Source organism: Lepidochelys olivacea, assembly GCF_965140295.1.
Source record: "Lepidochelys olivacea isolate rLepOli2 genome assembly, chromosome: 8".
In the NCBI taxonomy this organism is placed as follows: domain Eukaryota; kingdom Metazoa; phylum Chordata; order Testudines; family Cheloniidae; genus Lepidochelys; species Lepidochelys olivacea.
Genome location: NC_140418.1, coordinates 55,334,358 through 55,349,374, shown reverse-complemented (window position 1 = coordinate 55,349,374; position 15,017 = coordinate 55,334,358). Strand labels below are relative to the sequence as shown.

General features: G+C 45.2%; 1 protein-coding gene across 2 annotated transcripts in view; it reads left to right on the top strand.

Moving 5' to 3' along the window:
* Nucleotides 1-15,017, top strand: part of COLGALT2 (collagen beta(1-O)galactosyltransferase 2) — an 86,587-nt gene that overhangs the window by 66,743 nt on the left and 4,827 nt on the right. For both annotated transcript variants that reach the window (XM_084637558.1, XM_084637559.1), the window contains 5 exons: nucleotides 6,556-6,675; nucleotides 8,300-8,376; nucleotides 12,842-12,948; nucleotides 14,000-14,132; nucleotides 14,707-14,834. In XM_084637558.1, coding sequence (XP_084493684.1) covers nucleotides 6,556-6,675; nucleotides 8,300-8,376; nucleotides 12,842-12,948; nucleotides 14,000-14,132; nucleotides 14,707-14,834 — 565 coding nt within the window. The remainder of the gene's footprint in view (nucleotides 1-6,555; nucleotides 6,676-8,299; nucleotides 8,377-12,841; nucleotides 12,949-13,999; nucleotides 14,133-14,706; nucleotides 14,835-15,017) is intronic.

Genomic DNA, 15,017 nt, shown 5'->3' with positions numbered 1-15,017 from the left:
GAAGATCTGGCTGCATGGGAATTTCAGGACCCTAAAGATAGGTTTTGTGAATGGAGAGATTAGTGGGGAGGAGACATACACATCCAGCGACAGTCTCCAGGAGACACTGTGAGAAGGGAACTGAGAGGCTTTTCATGGGCTCATGGGCTTCTTGGAAAAGAAATTTGGTCAGGAAGAAACTCACTTCGCTCCTTGCACTGGGGAGGCCCTAATCACAGCCACTCAGTAGGAATGTTCATTACTTTTTGAAAGGACAGTCTCCTACTCAGCATGACTGTCAGCTTAATGATGTGGAGTCAAGTTTCATTTATCTTCAAGAGCTGTGCTGGGAAATCAATGTCTGGCATAGAAGGCCAGCGGTTAGAGCCAGGAGAACAGCATGCTTTAGCATAAGGGCTGGGATTGTCCAGTCAGCATTTTGAATGCCCAGGTCAGATGAATGGGCATATTCCTGCCTTGAAACACTCAGAGCATAGCAGAAAGGGAGTTCCATGTGTAGTTTCCATTAATGTTAATGAGATCTGCTCTGTTAAATAATGGGAGGAGCGTTGTCTAGTTGTTTGAGCTGAACTGTGGGCATCTGGGCTCCTGATTTCTTTCCCTGGCTCTGCCCCAGACTAGCTTTATGATTTGGTGGGGTGGGAGGTGGAGCTTGCGGGGGACACAAAGTCACCAACTCTCCGTGTTCAGTTTCCCTTTCCGCAAATGTCTCCAATAGTGACACCCAAGTCACAAGGCTCTTCTGAGACTTCATTCATTAGCCCTTGTAAAGTGTCCTGAGAGCCTCCTATGGAATGCTGTATACAAGCATGAAATAGCCTACTACTGCTGTCACTAAAGATGACAATAATGAATCCCTTCTGAGTGGAGAATATACAGTACCTTTAACAGCAGAGTAGTGCTACCCCAGAGAGGACTCTTTATTTAATGATTGGTGACAATCATGAGTAGCAAAACTATGCAAGGCAGAGTCTGGATTAAAGGATCTCTTTGGAAAGGTTGGGTTTTTTTGTTTGTTTGTTTTTGAATAGCTGCCGGCATTTTTCATAGCTACTAGTGTGTTGAAAAGGGGGTGTCTTGGGCCCAACAGGGGATAAGATATTAATGAAACCTTGTTCACTGTTACAGCATTGAACAGTGAAGTGTCATCTGGGGTTTTGTGTCAAGTTATTGCCGGCAACTCCCATTGTAACTGTCACAGTTCCAGGGTAACTGTGCCTGTATTCCCCCGTCTGTGGTCCACTTCAGGAGTGCCCAGTCAGTCTTCAGTTTTCTAGCTGTCACCTGTCACTGGGTAGGGACCCGTGTCTCACTCCCTTCTGACTGGAGGGTTTTAAACCTGCACAGCTCCCTGCCTTACACTGGGATATGCCCAGCAAGCCAGTCTGCCTAACAGCCAGCACCTGTGCATTGCTTTCTCTCTGAGGGCTATGACCAGTGTATTGCCAGCAGTTACAAGTAACCATACAGCTCTTTCTAAGCACGCACCGTTAGTCTGACAGTAAAAGCATTACAGAGAGAACGTATAAAAACCCATAAAAGTTCCTAGACGCATGCTAAAAGTGTAGACTGAGCCTGAGTCATCCTAATCACTCCCCCACTGTTTTAGTTCCTGAAGGATCTGGGGTAACCCGCCCCTAGGGCGTAGTCAGTAGAACACAGTCATATGTACAATCCCTGGCCCACAGTGATGCAGTAAACTTAAAACAATATGTCCCCCCCAGTTGCAATATCTGTCACAGTGACAATCATTATTAATCATTATTATTTATTTATTATTATATTTTACTCATTATTCATTTGTATTACCATAGCATCTAGGTGCCTCAGTCACAGATTAGGACCCCCATGTGCTAGGCACTGTACAAGCACAGAACAAAAAGACGGTCCCTGCCCCCAGGAGGTTACAATCTAAGTACAGGACAAGAGACAACAGATGGATACAGGCAGACGGGGAGTACAAGGAAACAGTGAGACGGCATTGGTCAGCATGACAGGCAGGGCTCCCAGCACACCAGCAGCCTAGCTGTCATCAAGCGTTTTGTAGGCACCATGGCAAAGGAAAGTTATGAGGCGGGATTTGCAGGTGGATAATGAGGTAAATTTTGCGATTTTCATGGAGAAATGCCTGCCAAGCATGTGGGGCAGCACAGAAGAAAGCACAAAGATGCTCGTTTGAACATTTATGGGCTTTCATTAAAGTTATAGCAAAAGAAGGAAAAGCAGTTAAAGCATCTGAAATGTAAAATATTAAGTGAGGCTTTGTTCTTAATGGTATCCCTTTTCCCTTCCCTTCAGCTGTATGGGGCTTTTAAGGGACAAACCCCTGTTTGACAGTCTTTTAGATGGAATTAAAGATGGTATGAAATTTGTTTGGAGTGGAGGAGGGAAGAAGTTAGTTGAGATGGTCTGAAGCTGTTGTTATTGTGAAGTCCTATTCTGTTTTCTTTTACACTTTTCTGTCTACACTAGCGACCTTACAGTGGCACAGCTGAACCGATGCAACTGTGCTGCAAGATCGCTTGTGTAGCCGCTCTGTGCCGGCGGGAGAGAGCGCTTCCATGGACATAACAACACCACCTCCAACACGCGGCAGTAGCTATGTCAGCAGGAGAAGCTCTCCCACCGACACAGCTCTGTGCACACCACTGGTGCTGGTGAAACTTATGTTTTTTTAACACCCCTGAGCAACATAAGTTTTGCTGACAAAACAAGACAAACACCAGGGAAGCAAAGCAAAGTCAGGTAATGCAGGTTCTGCCATTGGTGGCTGATTTCCATTTGCAGGCAGGCTGCTGGAGAAACACAGGCCCAGCATACAGTCTGATTAGCCACTGTGGCAAATTTATACTGGTGTGTAACTGCCTCTCTGGTCACAGGCTCATTGCAGTGTTGCACCAGATGGAGTTGTCTTGACTGGCTGAGCCCGACTCTTTAGTGTGAAGATAAAAGGAAAGAGAGAGGCAAGGGGAGAAATAAGCTGGGGAAGGAAAAGAACAGATGAGGCAAGGGGATCAGGATCCTGAAGGTCCAGTGGTGTCATGGGGGGAGGGGGGGCATGATGGTAAAGCTCATTCCATCCAGTCCATGCATCCCCCTTTCTCCCACTGAGTGACCCCTCCAGAAAAGCCATGTCCAGGAAGGTTTGACAGCCCCATCTCAATAGCATTAACCAATGAGACCACAGTGTGATGATTTTTAATTATTAACATTTTCTTCTAGAACTTTTCAGTGCATTGTCAGGCCGCCCTGTGACTTCCCCAACAGCTTGGCAGCTCCCATAGCATGGCTCTTTTACTTAAACAATCCAGTTTGTACCAGTCTATTTGTCTCCATTTGTTACCTCGGACAGCTTGTATGTTGTTCCTCCAGGATGTGCAGCTTGGGTTAGTAGCTTGGGTTAGGCTCCTTCCCGGGGTGATAACTCTGGTTACTTCACTAGAGTCACCATAAGAATGACTTCTGCCCAGGCCAAGCATAACACTGGCCATCACTGCATTGCTAATAATAATAATGCCTACATCTATGTGTTTCTCATATTTTCTCAGTGGCAGTGTTTGTTTTTATCCCACATAACAGGAATTGGAGGGATATTTCCCCACAAAGTGCTACCATTTCAAGGTAGATAAGAACTTTTTCCTTTGTTAAGAGAGATTGTTTGGAACAACAGAGAGCTGCACAGCTGAAAGCAGGGCCGGCTCTAGGCACCAGCAAACCAAGCATGTGCTTGGGGCAGCACAGGTCCAGGGGCGGCATTCTGGCCACCCTTTTTTTTTGCTTGGGCAGTTGCACTCTCAGAACTTGGGGCAGCAAAAAACCTAGAGCCGGCTCTGGTTGAAAGCCTGTTAAACAATGGAGGGAAAGGAGTGTCGATCGGTGAGCCAGATAAGATTGGCTGATTAGATCAGTGTCAAATCCATTAATGTCAGTGGGCAGTATTATTTTACTCTTCCATTTGCCTTAATGACTCCTGACAGTGGAATGTGGTTTGGCAAGGAATCCAGTCACTATTTACTTGTGGAGAGGAGTTTATAATGGCAGAAACATAACAGTCACGAAAGCAGACCATTCCACTTGACTGAAAATCCTAGGGATTATGGCTAGCCACTAATAATCTAAAACATTGACATGCCAGGTTGTAGCTGCTTTTAATTTATTTTTCAGGTCTGAGCTTGTTTTTTAAAAATCAGAGCTGGAAATATATCAAGTTTCAATTTTTCCATTGTTGTGAGTGTCTGGATTTCAACATCCTTCAGGCAACAGGTAATTGTCAAAGGGCACAGTCAAACCCCACTGAAAGCAATGGACTTTTTTGTTGGCTTCACTGCCCTTTGGATCAAGCCCTACCTCTCTAAAGCAAGGTCTTCATTTTGATACACAGAGATGTATTCACAGCTTATTGCCTAATGAGTTAGTGATGACACTGGGCCATATCGTAGTCCCATTAAAGTCTCTAACAAACTCCCATTGAATCCAGTGGAACCAGGCTTTTGCTCATAGTGAATTGCTAGAGAATCTAAAGTGAATGAAATCATCAATGTATTTGTTTTCCCCTGACCTTGAGATCTAATATGAGGTTGGAGGTTGGTGCATTCTCTCCCACCCCCCAATTTGAGATCCTTATCAGAGGATAAGGAAACCTAGGAGCAGGACAAAGCTGTGCAACCTTTTATTATATTTTGTTAATTAAAAAGCATCTTAGTATTCTCCACTTGCTTGTTTCTCTCGATATAGAATACTCTTTGGGCTCTTCCTTTTCCCTCCACTGTTTGGCAAGTTCTTGGCTATGGTAAGAAGTGGAACCTGGATAATAATATGCTTAGCACTTCTGTGGCATTTTTCATCCATAGCTCTCAAAGTGCTTTACAAACACTGATAAGTATCATCATCTCTTGTTTTACACATGCGAGAAACTTAGGCTCAAAGAGACTAATAGCAAAGTGCAAAATGTCACAAAGCAAGTCATTTGCTGAGTCAGGAATGGAATTCAAGTCTGTACCCAGTCAGTGCTGCTTTACAGCTTAATAATGCCTGATAATGCTCTGTCAAACCATTTCTGCCCTTGGCTGACCACATGCTGCTCCCACTGAAGTCAATGGATCAAATTCTGCTCTTGTTTACACTGTGTCCTTTTGGAGTAAGTCAGTAGAGTTGCTCTGGATTTACACCAGTATAACAAAGTAGAATTTGGCCAAGCCAGGGCAGAATGTGGAGCCTTGCCTATATGGGGAGACTTCGGTCGAGCTGTGTATTTTTCCATGCTTGTCTTTGCCAGTGGTTCTGTGCAGTTTCCCAAGTGCAGTCCAGGGCAGAGGGGAGGATGGAGTCCCCTCACCAGCTATACATATTGAATGCTCAGAATTACTGATTTGCTTCATACCAAGCTGCTTTATCCCAGGGAAGAAATCGTAACCGTGCAGACTGATAACAACAGAGCCTTTGTGCACTGTCAATGGGGAGTGCTGTTCCGTGGGTGGAAATGCCTGCAGCCTGGAAGCACTTCTGATACTTGGACATTCCCCTGCTTCTTGGGCCATATTTTCCCCCCAGGCTTGGACGTTATTACTAAACTCTCGGACTCGCCCTCAGAGGCCTTCAATATGGGATCCTCTTACTTTGCTGCCGCCTTGCCATTTGAAAGTATCTCTCCTGTATGTTTAGACATTGGGGCCCCATCCTGCTGCCCTTGCTCACATCAGTCCCTTTGACTGTGAGTAAAGGCAGCAGGATCATGCTCAGGTTTTGGAACCAAGGGTTCACAGTAGAGAATGGATGATATTTTGTGAAAAATGAAAATGTGTTTTTAGAAGAGATGCCAGTGCCAGGTGTGGGCTGCAGAATCCCCACTGATATCTCCCACCACCACTCCCTAATGTATTTTGCCCCCATTCTAACCAAGGACTTCTTATTTAGCATAGTCCATTGGAGATGTAAGTCTGTTTGAGACTTCAGCTCTGCTCTGCTCTTTGGTTCTGATCCAAAGCCAATGGAGTGACTCCCATTCGACTTTGGTGGTCACTGAATCAAGTTCTCACACTGGCCAGAACACACAGCAAACAGTTCACTTGGGGTTTTGGGGAGCAGAGAGCTCTTTATGCCTCACCACCTTTGATCTGTTTGGGGGGGCATAGATTGGTTTTGATAGGAGTCACCACTGTCCATTGCTCTAGGGCTGGTCTCTACAGTGTGTGGGGTCGTGAGAGTGAAATGAGGGGTGTGAAAGTGAGAAGGATCACTCCTCTGGGCTCTGAGATGGGCTCCCCCCCAGGAGAGAACAACAGGCTGGCAACTTAAAAGACCGTAAAATCTGTTTTTATGGGATGTGGAGAAATTGGTTGCCTAGAAGTTGGTCATTAGCTAAATATTAAACAAAATTATACTAGAAACTGCACTGATGGTTTTTAAGTGGTTGCTTAAGAGGGGAGACCTGTTGGGGCTGGGGTCCATAGCGTGGGTTTCACTATAGCCAAATAACCATCCTTTTCTCCACTTACAAAGCCAACAAGCAGCCTGGTAAATTACCTGATTCTGTTTCCATTTTCTCTTTATTCCCAGGCATTCAAATGTACATCTGCAACAGAGAACGCTATGGCTTCCTCCCGGTGCCACTGAAATTGCACCAGACACTACAGGAAGATGTGGAGAACTTCATTCATGTGACAATTGAGGCAATGAGTAAGTCAGAGCCTGCCCCATCTCTGCAGAACCATCCTTGGGATGCCAAGTACTTTCTTGTTGAATGGTGGCCCTTTGCCACCTGCCTCAGTGTTGCGTCTGTGCTTGACCTGCAGAGCGACAAGGTGTGGGAGGTAATATCTTTTACTGGACCAACTTCTGCTGGTGTGAGAGAGACAAGCTTTTGAGCTACACAGAGTTCTTCCTCGGGTCTGGGAAAGGTACTCTGAGCATCACAGCTAAAGATAAGATCAAACAGATAGTTTAGCATCAGTAGTTAGCATGTATTCTAATCTAAGGGACCGTTCAAGGTGAAGTGAAATGCATTAGGTAAAATGTTCACTGGAGTTCTGTAAAAGTGTTGTTGGAAGTGTGGGGGAGAGTTTGCTCATCAGATGCCCAGCTGTGTTCTTGGGAGCTGGAGGGAGCAGCATCCTATGCTAAGAAGGTCCTTAAAGACTGGATTAAAAATCATTGCTGAGATGGTCAAAGCCACCTAAAGGGATCTGGGCATTAAAAATTAATGGGAGCTGGGTTTCCAAATCCCTCCTTTATCATCCTCATGTGATGGCTGTGTTCCTAGTGGTATCACAGTTGGTTAATAGGAGCTGGTTACAGGGCTGGGATCCCCCCAGTTTGCACCAGTCACCGGGAGAATCTTGGTGCTGGAACTAGAGGTGAGCCCTGCCAGGGCTTGTGCAAAATCTCCTTCTCTTCTATTGATCAATGTATTTAACACAATATTACACAATAACAAATAAAGGAAGCCAACCTGCCAGGGAAATTCCAGACTGATGATTAGATTAGATGCAATCGTCAGTCTCCTCCCAGCCAGAGGAACAGTGATTTGGACTGGCTGCTGAGCAGCTCAGGCAAGACTCAAATCAATGGCATGAAGGTGCTTGGTGGAGCTGTGCTGCCCCGGAGGTCAGTGCATAGGTTTGGTGGGGCAACCAGTTGTGCGAGGTCATGGATCTAGTGGCATGGTACTTCCATGTGGATCCCATAGGTCTATGGTGTTCAGGACACCTTGCTCCCTGCCCACTTCACATCATCTTACCCCCGCCTCTTGACGAGGCACAATTTCCTTAAAACTCCGTGGGGCTGTCCTCAGGGAGTTCTCAACCCCCTCTGTCCGAGTCCTGAAGGTTGGTCAGCAGTGGGGAGGAGCAATCTGGCCCCAAAATCATTATTAGAGCTGCGGGTTTTACTGGTTTTTTTGCCTATAAGTCCCTCACCTCCTCCTCCCCCGATAAGTCACCACAGCAACAGGAAAGCTCCACCAGCAGCAAACCCCCTCCCCCCCCCACCAGACCGTTACTTAAATTTTGCCAGAGCTGAAACGTGAGCTCCTCTGTCATCCCAGCCGGAAAGACGTGCTCCAGCATGTGCATTGATACACTGTTCTCGTGGGTGTTTGCAGTCCCATGGCGTCTGGCTTTCTGCCTCTCGAGGCGCTCCTCTGGCACATGACGCTGATTAGGTCGCAGCATCACACGCCACATCTAGTGCCTCTCTGTGCCAGGGGAAGCAGTGAAAAGTGATGGCAATGAATTTGGCTGGGTTTCTTTGCCACTAGGCAGTTCAGTAACCAGTCACTGTGGATGTTTCTATTCTCTTCCAGTTGATCATCCTCCAATCGAGCCCTCGCAATACGTCTCCATTCCCTCAAAACACCCAGACAAGATGGGATTTGATGAGGTAGGTGTGGTGGGTTGTTACCTCCAGGGTGCAGTCTGGGAGCTGTCGGAACCGCTGTGCCCGCTAACAATTCAGCGGAGTTGGCCTCTCTCACACTGCTCTGCTAATGATACCCAGTCAGCCTCTCCAGGCCCTGTTATCACCCATCATGACAGCAGGTGGCGCCACACACCCAGCTGAATTACCTGAGTGCTTTCCCTAAGCCACTCATGGACAAACAGGAGGCCCCCAGCCAACTTCCCAGCTCCCTAGCCTTGCACCCCTACTGGAGTATAAACCCAGAATTATATCGTCTTGCACTGCACAGGGGTCTGTATGATGCAAGCTCATTAATTAACTAGCTCCCGCCTTGATGTGGGGAAGATATGCAGCAGCCTTTGTTTACAGAGCTAGGATTCCCAAACCCTTCACTCAAAAACTCACTGGTTAAGATAAAACATAAAACAAGTTTATTAACTACAGAAAGATAGATTTTAAGTGATAGTAAACAGATCAAAGCAGATTACCCGGCAAATAAATAAAAGCGCAAACTGAGACTAATATACTAGATAGATAGGATTTGAATTAGCAAAATCTCACCCTGACTGATGATACAAGCAGGCTTACAGATTCTTGAGGGATCAGCTGCATCTGCTTTGCAGCTTGGGTCCTCTTTCCCCATTCCAAGGCCTTTGTCTTCCAGAGGTTCTTTCAGGTGTTCAGTTGTGGGAGAGTGAAGACAAATGATGATGACACTCCCCACCTTATATAATTTCTACATATGGCAGGAACCCTTTGTTCCAAGCTAAGTTCCCAGCCCAGTTTGTGGGAAAATACGGGTACCAAAATGGAGTTCAGTGTCATGTGGTCTGGTCACATGCCCTTGCATGCCTTGCTGAGTCATAGCAACCATTGCTCATAGGCTGACTGAAACATCCCCAGATGAGGACAGATCTTTTCCATGGTCCATTGTCTTTGCTGATGGGCCATTAGCACTGTCTAGCTTCTTCACTGTTGTACCTGAAAGGCTAGCTATGGGTGTTTCCAACTTCACAACATCTTTCAATAACACATACACAGTAAAACTTCATAACTTCACATACAATGATAGCACATACAATACAATAAGATATTAATGTTTGGTAGAGTAAGACTTTTAGAATGATACCTCACAAGCTATACTTTGTACAAAACATATCATAATTATATGACAGTGGTGAATATGGGTTTACCATGGTATAGTGCCTGTATGTACTTTTATTTTGTTGTGTGGACATGTGCATCATATAGGAAGCCTTGTCACTCCCACCACAGATAAGGCTGCAAATCAGTTTTCATTTCTATCCCGTCTTCACATGTTCATCAAAACTTTCCAAAACATTGATATGTTGGGTTGAAATTTTCCATGGGATGGATCCTGGTGTCTTTACTTGACTAAAACTCCCCCTGATCCAATGGGGATCCTTTTGAGGCATCCACATGTGAATTTTGATTCCTGCTTTCATAAGAGCTGAGCAGCTGTACTTGATGTCAGTGGGAGCTGTGGGTGCTCAGCATCTTTGGACATCAAGCCTTGAGGTGCCTGATCTCAGATGTCCCAAGTTTGAAAAACTTGGCTGAATCCAACGTCCAGGGATACCAGTGGGAATCTTTCCAGTTACTTAAATGGTCATTAAATCAGGCCAGGCGTGATTTGGCTTCACTTCCCGTCACCTCCTGCAACCACTAAGCTTTACTCTTTCTGTAGGTTAGGATTCCTATGGATAGGTCTCTCCATCCTAGGGTTAGGATTCTTATTAGTAGGCCATTTGGAGTTAGGGATAGGGTTCCTACGGGTAGGGCTCCCAGCCCTAGGGTTAGGGTTCCTATGCATAGGCCACTTGGGGTTAGGGTTCCTAGAGGTAGGGCTCCCCGTCCTATGGTTAAGGTTCCTATGGGTAGGCCGCTTGGAGTTAGGGTTCCTGTGGGTAGGGCTCCCCCCCCGGGTTAGAGTTCCTATGGGTAGGGCTCACCACACTAGGGTTAGTGTTCCTAGGAGGAGGACACTTGGAACTAGGTTTATGGTTCCTAAGGGTAGGGTACTTGGAGCTAGGCTTAGGGTTGCTAGGGGTAGTACACTTGGAGCTAGGGTTAAGGTTTCTATGGGTAGGGTTCCCCGCTTGCGGGTTAGGGTTTCTGTGGTTAGGATACTTGGAAGAAATGTTTGGGTTGCTATGGGCAGTGCTCTCTGCCCTAGGTTTAGGGTTTCTATGGGTAGAGCTCCCCACCCTAGGGTTAGGGTTCCTCTGGGTAGGATACTTGGAGATAGCTTCATTATTCCCGAAGAACTTTAGCACTTACGGGTTTTTTAAAATTTCTCCTGCTTTCCATTAAGAAGCAAGGACACTGTTTTGATGACCTCGCAAAGCTGTTAGAGATGGTGACTGAAGAGAGTCAGGTGTTTAAACTGTAAATACACAGCACTTTGGATCACTTGGGTTATGATGGGGTCTGTATGTATTCACTGAATATTCTATATTGTTTGTCCTAATCTTCTTTTCCTGTTTGGGAGCCACATTTCCTCTGTGGCCTTTTTGTTTTGATTTTACTCAAGACAGCTGGGAACATGTTTGAAGCAGAACCCAGGAAGTTTGGTGCATAAATCATCCCTCTAGAAACTCCTGCCCCTGTAGTGCTAGAGCTGGCTAGCCACAGTCAGAGGCAAAGTTTCAGCAGAAAGAGACTGGGGAGGAAGAATTCCAGAGAGAGACTGTGCTGTGAATAAACTGGGTTTACATTTTGTGTAGAGCCAAAAAAACCTGCATAGGACGCGTAGTGCCTGCGTGTGTAGCTGCCAGAGACAGTAATATAATCCCAGAGGGAGCTACTAAAATTGGAGGAGCCTTGTTTTTTGTCTTTAAGACGTTTTGTTTTCTTGGGTTGGTCTGGAGTTTCTATTTATATGGCTTGTGTCATGAAGTGCGGATTCTGTGTGACTGTTTGTTTGGCCATCTATGTTTGGAGTCGTGTGTGTTTCTGGGCTGTTTCTTGTGGTTGCACTTAAATTGCCTGATATTTTATTAGTATTACTGCCTTTGCACCAAGCTGGCTCTCAGTCTGGTTTTTATTTGGCCAAGGTTTGTTCCTCAGGCTGAACTTGTTCTTGCCTGCCTGAGGACAGAAACATGGCCCTGACATTCTGTGTTTTACCAAGGAATGTGTGTGCCTGGCGGGTCCTGCAGTCTGCCCTCGATCAGGCAAAATATGTCTGCTTAGCTTGGGCTAAGTGTTGCCCTCAGATCTGTTTTCCGGCCCAGAATGTATCTTAGGAGCACACCTATGATTCTGATTGAATCAGCAGAAAATTTCCAGGATCTGCAGTAATTAAAGGTACCCTGCATTGCAGAACCTGCTTCCACTTGTGTCCAGTTCTTAGGGTGATAGGCATATTGGTAATCCCAAAGATAGATGCAGCATTTGGTAAAGATCTGTGCTCTTTAACACATGCCAACCTCATCCTCCCTTTGAATACAAAAGGGATATATTGTACTGGGTAGAGATTGGCCCAAACAAAAGGTTGGATCCAAACATCAGTGTGCTGGGGAAGTTCAGATCCAGCTCCAAACTGCACAACTGGCCCCTGGCCCTTGCTTTCTAATTCCATATACAACTGTGCATTCAAAGACCATTATGGTTGCAAAGTGAAGCATTTAAAAGTCAGGAAATGCCAAAGTTCATGTTGCCCACACAACCTTGACTCTGCCTCCTGTGTATTTATATTACCCTCCGGTTTCTAATTACTCAGATACAGTTTTCTCATCCAGGCCCCTCCCTCACGCAGTGTTGATGGTGCCTGGAGAATGTGGCACTGTTCATTTAGTTTTTTATTCTCACTGCTCAATGTATGAAGCCCTGCTGCATTCACTGTGCATCGTCCTACCTGGAATCCTCAGCTGTCCAGTTAGGGGTAGAGCTCTGCTGAGCTCTCTGGGACCTGAACCCAAACTGAGCACAGCTGACCCGAATCCAACCTGAGAGTGTTGAGTCGTTTTTAGAACTGACCCAGCCCTGATTACCCCACGAACCTGGGTCAACTTTATGTCCCTGCCAGATTTCAGGTTTCTGCTCCAAATTGGTGAGGTGCTAGAATTGATCCAAAAAAATCAGATTTTGTAGGTTTCTTTTAACAAGGCAAAAGTGCTTTCTTCCCACTGCCCCCCTACACACATATACACACACACATACACACTCTTCATTTTTGAAAATCATTGAACATTCTTTCCTCAATCTTCCCATAAAAATCAGCAGCTGGACTGAACAAATATTCTGAATTTCAGCTCAAAAGATAAATGTCTGACAAATTTATAGTAATCCAAAAACAACGATCTTAAATGGAAATGCTCCTGGAGCTCTAACAGGGTTCAAAACCTGCTGAGCTCCGGCACAGGCTTGTATCTGGACTTTGCACTGAGCCAGAGTGTTCTGATGTCCTTCTTTCTTAACCCAGATTTTCATGATTAACCTGAAGCGTCGGAAAGACAGGCGGGATCGAATGCTGCGAACGCTCTATGAGCAGGAGATTGCAGTCAATATAGTAGAGGCTGTGGATGGCAAGTGAGTCTTTGGAAAGATCTGGTTCTGCATAGCAGAACTGTTGATTAGAAGTGCTACCTTGATTAATTTCAGACAATTCTCTTTGATGCCCTGTGATTATGAGTTATCATTTTTAATGTACTATTTGGTGCAGTTTTGCAAAAAAAAAGTTTTCATGCTGTTATTTTATTCTTCTCTTACTCTGATCAGTCTCCATTAGAGATCTGGTAAGATAGTTTAGGCCCAGAAGTAAAGTGTTCTTCAAGGCAAAGTTCTATGAATAGAAACATTGTCATAAAATTAAATAGGGGTATGACAATGAAAACATTTTTGTGGCATTTACATGTTCCCTTGCAATATGTCCAACCCCACTATGCTACATTATAGTAATGTAAACACTGAGAAAGTTTTCTTTTAGTTGTAACTCTCAAAGCAATGTACAAAATCTCCATTTTACACACGGGGAAACTGAGGCACTGAGGTCAAGGTTGGGGTTTACTAAAGGAGTCAGGTGCCCAAATCCCATTTGAAAGTCCCAGGCTGAGTGACTTTCCCAAGGCTGCTCAGGAAGTCAGTGGCACAGTTAGAAACAGATCTTGGGTCTCCTGGGGTCTCTCTGCCTTAGTGGCCTCTCTAGTGCTAGGGCATTAGAACTTGACCGTGAAACTGACCATAAGCAAATATAATACTGACTGCGCTCGTGCTGTTGTTCAAGGTGAGAGAAATAAAAAAGCAAACAAAATCCCACCATGGTGGACAGTGAGCTCGGTGTTCTCTAGCCTTCCAGTTTGACGATAGCTGAAGTGTTATTAACAATATTACAATGACCCTTTTAAGACTGCACTTTCTTGAAACTGTTGGGGGTGAGAACCCTAAAAAATCTCTTATGTTCAGCATGATTTAGATCAAATTAAACTGCATTCAGCTACAAATACACAGCCTATTTTGGGAACTTCCCTAACTCAGGGAAGTCTTTTCACTGCTAAACAATTTCACTGGTTTTGTGCCTGAGTGAAAAATAGTAACATCTATAAAAGTTCTTAATACTGAAAGCAGCTCTCTCTTTCCTCAGGGCATTGAATACAAGCCAGCTGAAAGCTCTGAATATTGACATGCTACCTGGTTACCAGGATCCTTATTCTTCCAGGCCACTAACCAGGGGGGAAATTGGCTGCTTTCTTAGCCACTATTATATCTGGAAAGAGGTAAATAATGTCTGTGCGCTGGTGGGTGTATTACACTTGGATGCTGTGGGGGGGAAGCAATGTTTTATTTTTAGATAGTCTCTCTTATTTTGGTGTGAATTGTCCAGGGTCTTAGTAAAGGTTACGATTTTCAGAAACAGGATCAGCAGTTAGGCTCTTAAGTTCACACCTTGGCACATAAGCAACCTGATTTTCAAGAGTGCTGAGACTTGAGCAGCTCCTATTATGCTGTCAGTTTGCAAACAGCTCCCAGTCTGTGTCACATGTCTGGACTGTGGTCATGACCTTTTTCACAAAACCCATAGCCAGCCTGTTTGGGGCAATGTTGTGCTTGGGGAGAAAAAAAAAAAAGCGAAGAAATGTTGTTGCAGGATTTCACCTATGAGTTTTTTTCTGATTCTAAACCTGTGTAGAATTGAATGGCACCAATTTTGATGACCTTCATACTGATCAAAGAGCAGGGGGGCTCAGTCCTGCTCCCAGTGGGGTCCTCGGCATAGCTTCAGAGGGTGCAGAACTGGCCCTTCAATAGCATATGGGCCATTTCAGTCCCATTTGAAAACATCCCTTTCAGGTGGTGAACAGAGAGCTGGAGAAGACTCTCGTTATTGAAGACGACGTGCGCTTTGAGCATCAGTTTAAAAGGAAACTCATGAAACTGATGGACAATATAGAGCAAGTCCAGCTAGACTGGGAGCTCATGTAAGTAGTCTTGTCCCAAGAGCTTTCACTGCCCTAAACCAGCTGGAAACTCTCTCCCCTGCTCTCACATGCACGGAGCATTTCAATAACATGGATGTACCCTCATAATAATCAGACAGGGCTGCCTGCAGGGAATGCAGCATGGAGGAATAAAATTCCAAAGAATCAATAATGGGGGATAAT